Source organism: Entelurus aequoreus, linkage group LG26 (assembly GCF_033978785.1).
Source record: "Entelurus aequoreus isolate RoL-2023_Sb linkage group LG26, RoL_Eaeq_v1.1, whole genome shotgun sequence".
In the NCBI taxonomy this organism is placed as follows: Eukaryota; Metazoa; Chordata; class Actinopteri; order Syngnathiformes; family Syngnathidae; genus Entelurus; species Entelurus aequoreus.
The window spans coordinates 33,972,170-33,987,031 of NC_084756.1; the positions used below are offsets into that span (position 1 = coordinate 33,972,170).

Genomic DNA, 14,862 nt, shown 5'->3' on the forward strand with positions numbered 1-14,862 from the left:
TTCATGTACACATTTGTTCCCTTCAGTTTCTTTCCCTGTCTCAGCAATGCCATTTTAGATTTTCTGTTTACGAGTTTCACGAGCACGACTGGAGTGGCGTTGTTGTTTCTTCCGTTCAGTGGGATGCATGTTTCCATGGTATTAATGTCCATTTCAATTTCCTTTGATTGCAGAAAGTTGACCACTTGCTGTTCTGCTGAGACCATATCCATTTCATCTGGTTCACCTTCATTATTCACAGCTTTCGCATAGGATCTTGGTTTAATTCGGTGCCCTGTCACGATGATATCATTCATTCGTTTATCCTGATCCATTTCATCTATAATATTCCTCAGCATGTTGTTGTCTTCTTGAAGGGTCTTCATTTGTTTGCTCATTTCAGTGGCTTCATTTTTTCTGGAGATGTTCTGAGTTTGCAGACTTTCTGTATTTTGCTGCTGCAGACTTTTCACATCTTGTTTGTGTTCTGTTGTTGCTTTTCTCAGATCTTTTTTCATTTCTTTCATTTCTTCTTTCATTTCTTTCATTTCTTCTTTCATTTCTACTCTCCATTCTTTAATTTCTTCTTTCATTTCGTTAAGTTTTTGTAGTATCGCCTCTTGATTCCCATCATGTCCTGTGTCCAGCCTCAAATCTTGTTCCCATTTGTGTTCTGTGTCAGCTGACCCCGAACGTTTCAGGATTTCAATCTTTCCTTTAGCTTTTCGCATCGCGGCAGTCGCTGACGTCAGTGCCTCTGTCTTAACTGCAGTTACTTCTTTAGCGACTTGCGGCACTTTTAACTTGTTTTTTCAACAATTCCGTACCTTGCGCCGTTCAGAGATCAATTTGAGGTGTCAGCCTGTCAACTTATATCACTCTGCGACGTCGGAATCACTTTAAAACAGCTGTAGACTCGCCGTAGCTTTTGGTTGCTAGGCAACCGCTTTGAACTGCGGCAAGGCGCCGTTGGCTTGAGGCTAACGGCTCTTCCAACTCGCCTTATTTCAGCGTATCCGTGCCTCTCAACTGACCAAAATCAGATGGAAGATGCCAGGTGACTCTCCTGTGGCTGTGATCGCAAATCAGTGGTCAAAATCTTCAGATTTAACAAAAACTCCGGTAGCAGAAGCTGAGCCTTTTTCTTTGTGTCCTTTCTCATTGACAGGAAGTTACGCTGTCAATGTTAAAGTACTGTGCACTTTAACAATTGTCTTTGCTAAAAGTTCTGCTTTTTCTTTATTTTCTACCACACACTGTGTGCCATTTTTCATCACATGATATTTATGTTGATTAAGATTAAGATTAAAGTACCAATGATTGTCACACACACACTAGATGTGGTGAAATTTGTCCTCTGCATTTGTCCCATCCCCTTGGGGAGCAGTGAGCAGCAGCGGCGCCGCGCCCGGGAATCATTTTGGTGATTTAACCCCCAACTCCAACCCTTGATGCTGAGTGCCAAGCAGGGAGGTAATGGGTCCCATTTTTATAGTCTTTGGTATGACTTGTTGACTTCTGATCCCTGACTTGTTCTTGATCATTCCCCACACTTGGCCTAAAGGAGTAGTTCTATCTAGTCATTCATAAAATGTTATTTTTAATAACCTACCTTACTTTAGTTTGGTGCCTTTTATACTGGATCATATCTTGAAAATGATGTGTTCTTCTTAATATTCTAAATGCTCTATTCCCTTCTTTTATTTCGTCTGTGCACGCTTGTGTCCACCATCTTCCTTCTTCTCCCTATTCTACTCCTTGGTATGCTCTGTTTGGCTGCTTCCATTATGCACTTTGTAATATCTCTAATAAGTTGTTCTATATCTTGATTTATATCCACTTCCTTTAATGTCATGTCTGTCATTTCCCTCAATGGTCCCCAGTCACCATGACTATACTTCCATCTTCCTTCTTTCTTAGTGCTTCCTGTCCTTTGCTTTATGTTTATGTGAATGAAGATTGGCTAGTGATCACTTCCTATAGTGCTGTCTGTGACCTAACATTATCGATATTGGAGGTCTCAAGGTTGGCAAGTATGTGCTAATGACATCGAAAGCAGCAGAGGTGCTAACCACATATTGTGTGTAAGTGCGTTCTGATCACTCATTGCAGCTACCAGTAAAGAACCACATCATCCAATCCAGCCTGTGTGTGGGTTCTTGGCGGGACGGGTACACAGCAGTTACATATATATATATATATATATATATATATATATATATATATATATATATATATATATATATATATATATATATATATATAGATAGATAGATAGATAGATAGATAGATAGATAGATAGATAGATAGATAGATAGATAGATAGATAGATATAGTATATATATATATATATATATATATATATATATATATATATGTATAGATATAGATATATATATATATATATATATATATATATATATATATATATATATATATATAGTATATATATATATATATATATATATATATATATATATATATAGTATATATATATATATATATATATATATATATATATATATATATATATATATATATAGTATATATATATATAGATATATATATAATTTTTTTCGTGTGTTTCTTTTTCCTTTATGTGTTACAACTTCTTGTTAGTGTATCAAATTGTTGGTTTTCGTTAATTTAATTGTTAAATTATTTTACTGTTATTAAAATAAAGTTTGAAGGGAAAAAAATGTTTGGTGACGTCACACTGACGACATGGCCGTGTTAACCAATCGCCTTACCCAACCACGTGACTTGCACCCGGAAATGGGAAAGTAAACATCCAGGCTGCGTTAAAGGCTCGAACTTCCAGCGCTCTTGTAGTTTTTTGAGCGTTTATGTTTTTGTTTTTGTAATAATTTCAACCAAGCGGGCCAGTTAAATTAACATCCCTCGTGTTTTTTTTAGACCAGTGAGCGTTGGTTCGACGGCTACTCGTGGTCCAAAAAGCAGTTAGCATCGTCGCTAATGATCCAGGATGTCTGCAGACGGGGATCAGTCTCTGCCTCTGGTCCGCTCCCTCAACACTCGCATCCCCATCACTGTTGTCTTCTGTAACCGCAGTGCCCGCCTGGTGCAGCCGCTGTGGATAGACTTCCGCGGGGAGCCGCGGCCGTACAACGACTTGCAGCCGAGAACCGGACGAAGAGTGACAACTTACGTCGGTACAGTACAGCCCTTTGGTTGATTGATTGAGACTTTTATTAGTAGGTTGCACAGTGAAGTACATATTCCGTACAATTGACCACTAAATGGTAACACCCGAATAAGTTTTTCAACTTGTTTAAGTCGGGGTCCACTTAAATTGATTCATGATACAGATATATACTATCATATATACTATCATCATAATACAGTCATCACACAAGATAATCACAATGAATTATTTACATTATTTACAATCAGGGGTGTGGAGGGGGGGGGGGTAGGATATGGACATCAAGTAGTGGACAGAGAGAGAGAGAGAGAGAGAGAGAGAGAGAGAGAGAGAGAGATCAGAAGGCATAAGAAAAAGTATCTGCATTTGATTGTTTACATTTGATTATTAGCAATCCGGGGAGGGTGTTAGTTTAGGGTTGTAGCTGCCTGGAGGTGAACTTTTATTGCGGTTTTGAAGGAGGATAGAGATGCCCTTTCTTTTATACCTGTTGGGAGCGCATTCCACATTGATGTGGCATAGAAAGAGAATGAGTTAAGACCTTTGTTAGTTCGGAATCTGGGTTTAACGTGGTTAGTGGAGCTCCCCCTGGTGTTGTGGTTATGGCGGTCATTTACGTTAAGGAAGTAGTTTGACATGTACTTCGGTATCAGGGAGGTGTAGCGGATTTTATAGACTAGGCTCAGTGCAAGTTGTTTAACTCTGTCCTCCACCTTGAGCCAGCCCACTTTAGAGAAGTGGGTAGGAGTGAGGTGGGATCTGGGGTGGAGGTCTAGAAGTAACCTGACTAGCTTGTTCTGGGATGTTTGGAGTTTAGATTTGAGGGTTTTGGAGGTGCTAGGGTACCAGGAGGTGCATGCGTAATCGAAAAAGGGTTGAACGAGAGTTCCCGCCAGAATCCTCATGGTGCTTTTGGTTAACCTTTTTGATTACCTTGGTTGCCATTTTATCACAGGAAAGGTTAGCCTCTAGAATGGAACCTAGGTAGGTGACCTCATCTTTCCTGGTGATAACAATGTCACCCACTTTTATGGTGAAGTCATGGACTTTCTTAAGGTTGATGTGGGACCCAAACAGGATGGATTCTGTTTTACCCAAGTGTATGGATAGCTTGTTGTCAGCGAGCCAGGTGCAAGTTCTACAGAGTTCACCACTGAAGATTTTCTCCACCTGTGACTTGTCCTTGCCGGATACCAGCAGGGCAGAGTCACCCGCAAACAAAAACAATTCACAGTCGCATGCTGATGGCATGTCGTTTATGTATATTAGGAACAGTAAAGGTCCCAATATACTGCCTTGGGGGACTCCACAGCTCACCGAGAGGGGGGGGGGGGGGACACGGTGCCGTTCACCTCTACCACCTGCTCCCTCCCCTCCAAGTAAGATTGCATCCAGCTCCATGAGTTTTTGTTAAATCCGATTGCTGTGAGCTTATCCAACAGTATAGCGTGGTTAACGGTGTCAAAGGCCTTCTGAAGGTCCAGCATGACCATGCCGCTGTATTTGCCCGTGTCCACCTCATGTTTGATGTGGTCAGTCATATAGAGAAGGCATGTGTCAGTGGAGTGGTTAGTTCTGAAGCCGGATTGGAATTTGTACATGAGTTTATTAGTGGCAAGGTAACTATCGACCTGTTCATAAACTATTTTTTCCATTACTTTCGAAATGGAACTGAGAATAGAAACAGGTCGGTAGTTGCCAGGTTCCAATTTGCTTCCTTTTTTAAAGAGGGGAGTTACTCTTGCTATCTTAAAATCTTTTGGTACTTGGCCTTGTGTAATTGATAGGTGGCCTTGTGTACGTTGTGAGGGGGTGTCGATACAAATGTCGACTGTAGCAATACCGAGGGTGGTATCAGTGTCACATCGATAGATGTTGTATAGACAACTAGCCAGGAGATACTTTTCTGGACATAGGAGGGCTCTGCAGTATCATCTGTGTTTTAGTTTGTGTTGTGACTAGTTATTATCAACATTTCATCTTTTTCTCAATATATATATACAGTATATATATAGATATACATATATACAGTACATATTTATATATAGATATACACACACTATATACATATATATAGATATACACATACACACATATATGTGTGTATGTGTATATACATATAAATATAAATGTGTGTATGTGTATATCTATATATATATACGTATATAATGTGTGTATGTGTATATCTATATATATATATATATATGTGTGTATGTACACATATACATATATAGATATACACATACACACATATATAGATATACACAAACACATATTATGCACATATATATATATATAGATATACACACATAGATACAGATATACACGTATACACACATTATATACATATATATACACTACCGTTCAAAAGTTTGGGGTCACATTGAAATGTCCTTGATATATAATTTATATAAATTTCCAGCAACTATCACTCCAGTGTTCTAATGGTACAATGTGTTTGCTCATTGGCTCAGAAGGCTAATTGATGATTAGAAAACCCTTGTGCAATCATGTTCACACATCTGAAAACAGTTCAGCTCGTTACGGAAGCTACAAAACTGACCTTCCTTTGAGCAGATTGAGTTTCTGGAGCATCACATTTGTGGGGTCAATTAAACGCTCAAAATGGCCAGAAAAAGAGAACTTTCATCTGAAACTCGACAGTCTATTCTTGTTCTTAGAAATGAAGGCTATTCCACAAAATTGTTTGGGTGACCCCAAACTTTTGAACGGTAGTGTAGATATACACATATATATATATATATATATATATATATATATATATACATATATATATATATATATATATATATATATATATATATATATATATATATATATATATATATATATATATATATATATATATATATATATATATATACATATATATATATATATATATATATATATATGTATATATATATATATATATATATATATATATATATATATATATATATATATATATGTATATATATATATATATATATATATATGTATATATATATATATATATATATATATGTATATATATATATATATATATATATATATGTATATATATATATATATATATATATATATATATATATATATATATATATATATATGTATATGTATATATATATATATATATATATATATGTATACATATAAATATATAAATATTGTTATATATATATATAAATATGTATTTTCGGAGTATAAGTCGCACCGGCCGAAAATGCATAAAAAAGAAGGAAAAAAACATATATGAGTCGCACTGGAGTATAAGTCGCATTTTTGGGGAAAATGTATTTGATAGAGGTGGACCGGCTGACGTCCTGGTGCAGCCTCAACAACCTGGAGCTGAACGCCCAGAAAACAGTGGAGATGATCATGGACTTCAGGAAAGTCACAGCCCCACCATCCCCCCTCACCCTGATTGACTCTCCCACCCCCGTCCACATTGTGGACTCCTTCCGTTTCTTGGGCACCACCATCACCCAGGACCTCAAGTGGGAGCCGACCATCAGCTCCCTCATCAAGAAGGCCCAGCAGAGGATGTACTTCCTGCGGCAGCTGAGGAAACTTAAGGTGCCGACCGAGATGCTGGTGCAGTTTTACTCAGCCATCATAGAGTCCATCCTGACCTCCTCCATCACAGTGTGGTTCCCCGGCGCCACAGTCCAGGATAAGAATAGACTGCAGCGCATCGTACGTGCTGCTGAGAAGGTGATTGGCTGCAAGCTCCCATCCCTCCAGGACTTGTTCTCCTCCAGGACCAGGGGGCGTGTGGGTCGGATCACAGCTGACTCTTCTCACCCTGGACACACACTATTCTCCCCTCTCCCCTCAGGCAGGAGACTACGCTCCATCCAGACCCACACCTCCCGCCACCTGAACAGTTTTTTCCCCTCGGCCATCAGGCAAATGAACAATAACTCCTAACAGCAGCTCCTTGAATTCCTTGAATCCCTTCTAAGTCTATCTGATAGCTCAGTTACAGCTCTTTTTATACCAAATATGTGTTATATGTGTTTTATGTCGCACGTTTGCACCAAGAAAAATTCCTAGTTTGTGAACCCGTTCTCAAACAATGGCAATAAAACTATTCTGATTCTGATTCTGATTCTGATAAAAGCCAACACCAAGAATAGACATTTGAAAGGCAATTTTAAAATGTCTAAAGAATAGTGAACAACAGGCTGAATAAGTGTACGTTATATGAGGCATAAATAACCAACTGAGAACGTGCCTGGTATGTTAACGTAACATATTATGGTAAGAGTCATTCAAATAACTATAAGATATAGAACATGCTATACGTTTACCAAACAATCTGTCACTCCTAATCGCTAAATCCCATGAAATCTTATACGTCTAGTCTCTTACGTGAATGAACTAAATAATATTATTTGATATTTTACGGTAATGTGTTACTAATTTCACACATAAGTCGCTCCTGAGTATAAGTCGCACCCCCGGCCAAACTATGAAAAAAACTGCGACTTATAGTCCGAAAAATACGGCATATGTGTATATCTACTTTGGGAAGGCCATTTTAAAACCTTCATTCTAGCCTGATTTAGCCATTCCTTTACCACTTTTGACGTGTGTTTGGGGTCATTGTCCTGTTGGACATCACATGGACAAAGATAAAGTTCTGTGGTCAGATGAAACTAAAATTTAGCTGTTTGGCCACAATATCCAGCAATATGTTTAGAGGAGAAAAGGTGAGGCCTTTAATCCCAGGAACACCATGCCTACCGTCCAGCATGGTGGTGGTAGTATTATGCTCTGGGCCTATTTTGCTGCCAATGGAACTGGTGCTTTACAGAGAGTAAATGGGACAATGAAAAAGGAGGATTACCTCCAAATTCTTCAGGACAAGCTAAAATCATCAGGCCGGAGGTTGGGTCTTGGGCGCAGTTGGGTGTTCCAACAGGACAATGACCCCAAACACACGTCTATATTTAGATCGTTTACCAGTGGCGTGTGTATTGACATGTCTTGTGAATGTGACACCCAGGTCATCCATGGATGTTTAAAGATGCAGAAAGCGATGACCTGTTGCGGGTGAATGGTAAAGAGCTGTTCCTACCTGCTTTAGCAGGTGGTGGAAGCCCTGCGTTTGTAAATATCACCTTACCAGGTAAGTGTGGCCACCATTACCACTTCATTAAGCCATCGTGTACCTGGAATAAGGGGGGCTGCCTTATTCCACGTCTTTGACATCCATCTGTGCTCCAGTTTACAGCCTCAAGGACCGCGCCCTTCAGGTGATCCGACGCCTGGTACGACCGGGGGACTACGGCAGCTTGGAAATAGCGCGGAGTCTCGTCGAGGAGCTGGGGGATCCGCCCAGTTTGGCGAAGAGTCTACGGCGCTTGAATCATCGAGTAGAGCGGCATTTAATAGAGAGAATCCAAGGACACGGGGAGTGAGTCACAGGGAGACTCTCCGACTCTGGAGAATCGGAGACGCAACGACGCGGCAGATCAAGACTGAACTGGTCAGCTACATTTCCTCTCTCTACTTGGAACTGAATGAGATCAATATGGCTTTTCTAGGCACTCCAAATTGATTGTCGACCCTCAGGAAAATATCCCTGTAGCCTCTTGAGCGCTGCGTAGTGGCCCGTCAGTACACTTCAAAGTGTATATTATATACACTGCACACTCAGTTCCTGACGGGGCGTATTTCGACAGTGTCGTGCTATTACTGTTGTTGTGCACTTACCGGAAAATACTTCTTCTCTCCTTTTGAATTGTGAACTTCAACCACTCGAGTTAGTCCCTCCCCTTCCGCCACTCAGCCGAGATGGCGACTATTGAGGGAGGTTGGGCTCCACTCACAATTTGGGGCGTATTAAGTACAACATGCGCGTACTTCCCAGTGTGAACGCACTTATGCACTCAAAATGAGACTAAATTGTGACAGAATACATATTTGTGGTGGGGGAACCTAAATAAATAATGTTTTTCATGGCATTTTAAGAGTGTGCGTAGATGTTCTTAGCTGATGTATGTGACAATGGAACATATGTTTTTAGCCACTCGGTAAATAGAAACTACTGTTTTGTTTTGTTTTGTCTCATGAAAAATCTAAATTTTGACTTTACAGATAAAACTTACGAAATTACATCTGGTTATTACCTGTGGAAAACGGCTTGCTGGCAAAAATGTGTACGTAGTTGGTGTAGCGCATGTCACATGACCAACGTAAGATCCGACGAAAACATCTGGTTTTGCGGGCTAGCATTAGCTTATAGCTATGGATTGACCTCACTTTGCTTTCAAAGCATTAGAAGGAAGACTATTGAAGGAGGTTGAGCTCCACTCACAATTTGGGGCGTATTAAGTAGAACATGCGCTTACTTATGCACTCAAAATGAGACTAAATTGTGACAGAATACGTATTTGTGGTGGGGGAACCTAAATAAATAGTGTTTTTCATGGCATTTTAAGAGTGTGCGTAGATGTTCTTAGCTGATGTATGTGACAATGGAACATATGTTTTTAGCCACTCTGTAAATAGAAACTACTGTTTTGTTTTGTTTTTGTCTTATGAAAAATCTAAATTTTGACTTTACAGATAAAACATAAGAAATTAAATCTGGTTATTACCTGTGCAAAACGGCTTGCTGGCAAAAATGTGTACGTAGTTGGTGTAGCGCATGTCACATGACCACCGTAAGATCCGACGAAAACATCTGGTTTTGCGGGCTAGCATTAGCTTATAGCTATGGATTGACCTCACTTTGCTTTCAAAGCATTAGAAGGAAGACTATTGAAGGAGGTTGGGCTCCACTCACAACTTGGGGCGTATTAAGTAGAACATGCGCATACTTCCCAGTGTGAAAGCACGTGTGCACTCAAAATGATACTAAATTGTAACAGAATACATATTTGTGGTGGGGGAACCTAAGTAAATAATGTTTTTCATGGCATATTAAGAGTCTGCGTAGATGTTCTTAGCTGATGTATGTGACAATGGAACATATGTTTTTAGCCACTCTGTAAATAAAACTACTGTTTCATTTTTTTTGTCTTATGAAAAATCTAAATTTTGACTTTACAGATAAAACTTACGAAATTAAATCTGGTTATTACCTGTGCAAAACGGCTTGCTGGCAGAAATGTGTACGTAGTTGGTGTAGCGCATGTCACATGACCACCGTAAGATCCGACGAAAACATCTGGTTTTGCGGGCTAGCATTAGCTTATAGCTATGGATTGACCTCACTTTGCTTTCAAAGTATTGGAAGGAAGACTATTGAAGGAGGTTGGGCTCCACTCACAATTTGGGGCATGTTAAGTAGAAAACGCGCATACTTCCCAGTGTGAACTCACTTATGCACTCAAAATGATACTAAATTGTGACAGAATACGTATTTGTGGTGGGGGAACCTAAGTAAATAATGTTTTTCATGGCATATTAAGAGTGTGCGTAGATGTTCTTAGGTGATGTATGTGACAATGGAACATATGTTTTTAGCCACTCGGTAAATAGAAACTACTGTTTGTTGGTTGTTTTGTCTTATGAAAAATCAAAATTTTGACTTTACAGATAAAACTTAAGAAATTAAATCTGATTATTACCTGTGCAAAACGGCTTGCTGGCAAAAATGTGTACGTAGTTGGTGTAGCGCATGTCACATGACCACCGTAAGAGCCGACGAAAACATCTGGTTTTGCGAGCTAGCATTAGCTTATAGCTATGGATTGACCTCACTTTGCTTTCAAAGCATTAGAAGGAAGACTATTGAAGGAGGTTGGGCTCCACTCACAATTTGGGGCATGTTAAGTAGAAAACGCGCATACTTCCCAGTGTGAACTCACTTATGCACTCAAAATGATACTAAATTGTGACAGAATACCTATTTGTGGTGGGGGAACCTAAATAAATAATGTTTTTCATGGCATTTTAAGAGTGTGCGTAGATGTTCTTAGCTGATGTATGTGACAATGGAACATATGTTTTTAGCCACTCGGTAAATAGAAACTACTGTTTTGTTTTTTTTGTCTTATGAAAAATCTAAATTTTGACTTTACAAATAAAACATAAGAAATTAAATCTGATTATTACTTGTGCAAAACGGCTTGCTGGCAAAAATTTGTACGTAGTTGGTGTAGCGCATGTCACATGACCACCGTAAGAGCCGACGAAAACATCTGGTTTTGCGTGCTAGCATTAGCTTATAGCTATGGATTGACCTCACTTTGCTTTCAAAGCATTGGAAGGAAGACTATTGAAGGAGGTTGGGCTCCACTCACAATTTGGGGCATGTTAAGTAGAAAACGCGCGTACTTCCCAGTGTGAACTCACTTATGCACTCAAAATGATAATAAACTGTGACAGAATACGTATTTGTGGTGGGGGAACCTAAGTAAATAATGTTTTTCATGGCATATTAAGAGTGTGCGTAGATGTTCTTAGCTGATGTATGTGACAATGGAACATATGTTTTTAGGCACTCTGTAAATAAAACTACTGTTTCCTTTTTTTTTGTCTTATGAAAAATATAAATTTTGACTTTACAGATAAAACTTAAGAAATTAAATCTGATTATTATTACCTGTGCAAAACGGCTTGCTGGCAAAAATGTGTACGTACTTGGTGTAGCGCATGTCACATGACCACCGTAAGAGCCGACGAAAACATCTGGTTTTGCGAGCTAGCATTAGCTTATAGCTATGGATTGACCTCACTTTGCTTTCAAAGCATTAGAAGGAAGACTATTGAAGGAGGTTGGGCTCCACTCACAATTTGGGGCGTGTTAAGTAGAACATGCGTATACTTCCCAGTGTGAACGCACTTATGCACTCAAAATGATACTAAATTGTGACAGAATACCTATTTGTGGTGGGGGAACCTAAATAAATAATGTTTTTCATGGCATTTTAAGAGTGTGCGTAGATGTTCTTAGCTGATGTATGTGACAATGGAACATATGTTTTTAGCCACTCGGTAAATAGAAACTACTGTTTTTTGTTTTTTTTGTCTTATGAAAAATCAAAATTTTGACTTTACAGATAAAACTTAAGAAATTCAATCTGAATCCGCTTTTACATGTCAAATTACTTGCAATCTTGAAAATGTTCAAGTAAAACGTATCGATTTTGCCAATACTGGCACTGTTACTTGGTATTTCCGTCAAAATGTTAATCATCTACTATAGGGGATAATCAGATGTTTGCAGGGGTTTTGTTTCCCACAGTGTTGCTAGGCAACTGGGTAACAAAAGCCATTGCTCTGCAAGTGAAGCAGCAGGGACATGCAGGCCGGACAAAAGCCAAAAAAAGGCTGGAACTCGAAGCGTTTCAGGCAAGAGCAGTAAGTCTTTGGTCATTCATGCAGTTGACTTTTGGACGACGGGGTAACTGATATCATCCTTTTGCTAGCATGACGTTCTGGTCAAGGGACGATCCGGTCATGTTTCCTCATCTCCAGACCGATCACTGGAGCAAAATGAAAACAAAGGTAAAATGATTGTGTTGAACGTTATCATCACGAGACTAATTTGTGTTCCTGTATCCTCCAACCAGGCGCCGGTGTGTCTTACGTCACTTCCATCTGCCTTTTGGGAAGTCACAGGTAGGTGTGAAGTATTGATTATTAAATATTAAACTCGGCAAGAGTTTTACCGGAAAAATATGTCTGGAAAGTCAAACATAAGATAACTGTAGAGCAGGAGGTACAGTCGTGGTCAAAAGTGTACATACACTTGTAAAGAACATAATGTCATGACTGTCTTGAGTTTCCAATCATTTCTACAACTCTTATTTTTTTGTGATGTAGTGATTAGAGCACATAGTTGTTGGTCACAAAAAACATTCATGAAGTTTGCTTCTTTTATGAATTTATTATGGGTCTACTGAAAATGTGAGCAAATGTGCTGGGTCAAAAGTATACATACAGCAATGTTAATATTTGCTTACGTGTCCCTTGGCAAGTTTACCTGCAATAAGGCACTTTTGGTAGCAATCCACAAGCTTCTGCTTGCATTTTTGACCACTCCTCTTGACAAAATTGGTGCAGTTCAGCTAAATGTGTTGGTTTTCTGACATGGATTTGTTTGTTCAGCATTGTCCACACGTTTAAGTCAGGACTTTGGGAAGGCCATTCTAAAACCTTCATTCTAGCCTGATTTAGCCATTCCTTTACCACTTTTGACATGTGTTTGGGGTCATTGTCCTGTTGGAACACCCAACTGCGCCCAATTTTAGCTTGTCCTGAAGAATTTGGAGGTAATCCTCCTTTTTCATTGTGCCATTTACTCTCTGTAAAGCACCAGTTCCATTGGCAGCAAAACAGGCCCAGATCATAATACTACCACCACCATGCTTGACGGTAGGGATGGTGTTCCTGGGATTAAAGGCCTCATCTTTTCTCCTCCAAACATATTACTGGGTATTGTGGCCAAACAGCTCAATTTTTGTTTCCTCTGACATCACATGGACAAAGATAAGGCCTTCTGGAGGAAAGTTCTGTGGTCACAAGTGTATGTAAACTTTTGACCACGACTGTAAGTGTAAAGTATTCACAGCCCTTTACTTTTTTCACGTTTTGGTATGTTACAGCATTATTCCAAAATGAATAATTCTTTTTTTTGTCCTCAAAATTCTACACACAATACCCCATAATGACGATGTGAAAAAGTGTTTTTTAAAATTTTTTTATGTTTTGCAAATTTATTCAAATTTTAAAAAGTATGAAATCACATGTACATATGTATTTTACAGCCTTTGCAATGAAGCTCGGAAGTGAGATCAGGTGCATCCTGTTTCAAACGATCATCCTTGAGATGTTTGTGTGGTAAATTCAGTTGGTTGGACATGATTTGGAAAGGCACACACCTGTCTTTATAAAAGGTGCCACACTTGACAGTGCATGGTAGAGCACACACCAGGAATGAAGTCAAAGGAATTGTCTCAAGGCACAAATCTGGAGAAGGGTACATAAAAAATATCTGCTGCCAGTGGTCTCCATCATCCAGAAATGGAAGAAGTTTGGAACCACCAGGACTCTTCCTAGACCTGGCCGGCTGTCTAAACTGAGCAATCGGGGCAGAAGGACCCAAGTCAGGGAGGTGACCCAAGAACCTGACTGTTACTCTGTCAGAGCACCAGCATTCCTCTGTGGAGAGAGGAGAACCTTCCAGAAGGACAACCATCTCTGCAGCAATACACCAATCAGGCCTTTATGGTAGAGTGGCCAGACGGAAGCCATTTTTTAGTAAAAAGTTTGCCAAAATGCACCTGAAAGACTCTCAGACCCAAATTCTCTGGTCTGATGAGACAAAGATTGAAATCTTTGGCATAAATGCCAGGCGTCATGTTTGGAGGAAACCAGGCACCGCTCATCACCATCCCTACAGTGAAGCGTAGTGGTGGCAGCATCATGCGTCAGGAACTGGAAAACTAGTCAGGATAGAGGGAAAGATGAATGCAAATATGTACAGAGACATCCTGGAAGAAAACCAACGTTTCCCATTCAACCTGATGGAGCTTGAGGAATGGATGAAACTACCCAAAGATAGGTGTGCCAAGCTTGTGGTATTCAAAAACCCTTAAGGCTGTAATTGCTGCCAAATTTGCAAAAAGCTCTGAAAACATTAATTATGAGGTATTGTGTGTAGAATTTTGAGGACAAAAATGAATTTCTGCTCCGCCGCTCCCAGCCTGTGGAAGCTCTCCCTGACCACCTGAGTGCACAACAGACTGTGGATG

The 14,862-nt window shown here is 39.4% G+C and overlaps 1 protein-coding gene across 1 annotated transcript; it reads left to right on the forward strand.

Annotated features, from left to right (window-relative positions):
* Positions 1–2,741: 2,741 nt before the first annotated feature.
* Positions 2,742–10,653, forward strand: LOC133643636 (von Hippel-Lindau disease tumor suppressor-like). Its single transcript, XM_062038307.1, has 3 exons — positions 2,742–3,152; positions 8,160–8,282; positions 8,381–10,653. Exons 1-3 carry the CDS (start codon positions 2,966–2,968, stop codon positions 8,572–8,574), a joined length of 504 nt encoding a protein of 167 aa, XP_061894291.1. The 5' UTR covers positions 2,742–2,965; the 3' UTR covers positions 8,575–10,653.
* The last annotated feature ends 4,209 nt before the right edge of the window (positions 10,654–14,862 follow it).

Coding starts and splice junctions, on each gene's coding strand:
- LOC133643636 (XM_062038307.1), top strand. CDS start 2,966: ATGTCTGCAGACGGGGATCAGTCTCTGCCTCTGGTCCGCTCCCTCAAC. Junction 3,153..8,159: donor AAGAGTGACAACTTACGTCG/GTACAGTACAGC, acceptor TGTGACACCCAG/GTCATCCATGGATGTTTAAA. Junction 8,283..8,380: donor TGTAAATATCACCTTACCAG/GTAAGTGTGGCC, acceptor TCTGTGCTCCAG/TTTACAGCCTCAAGGACCGC.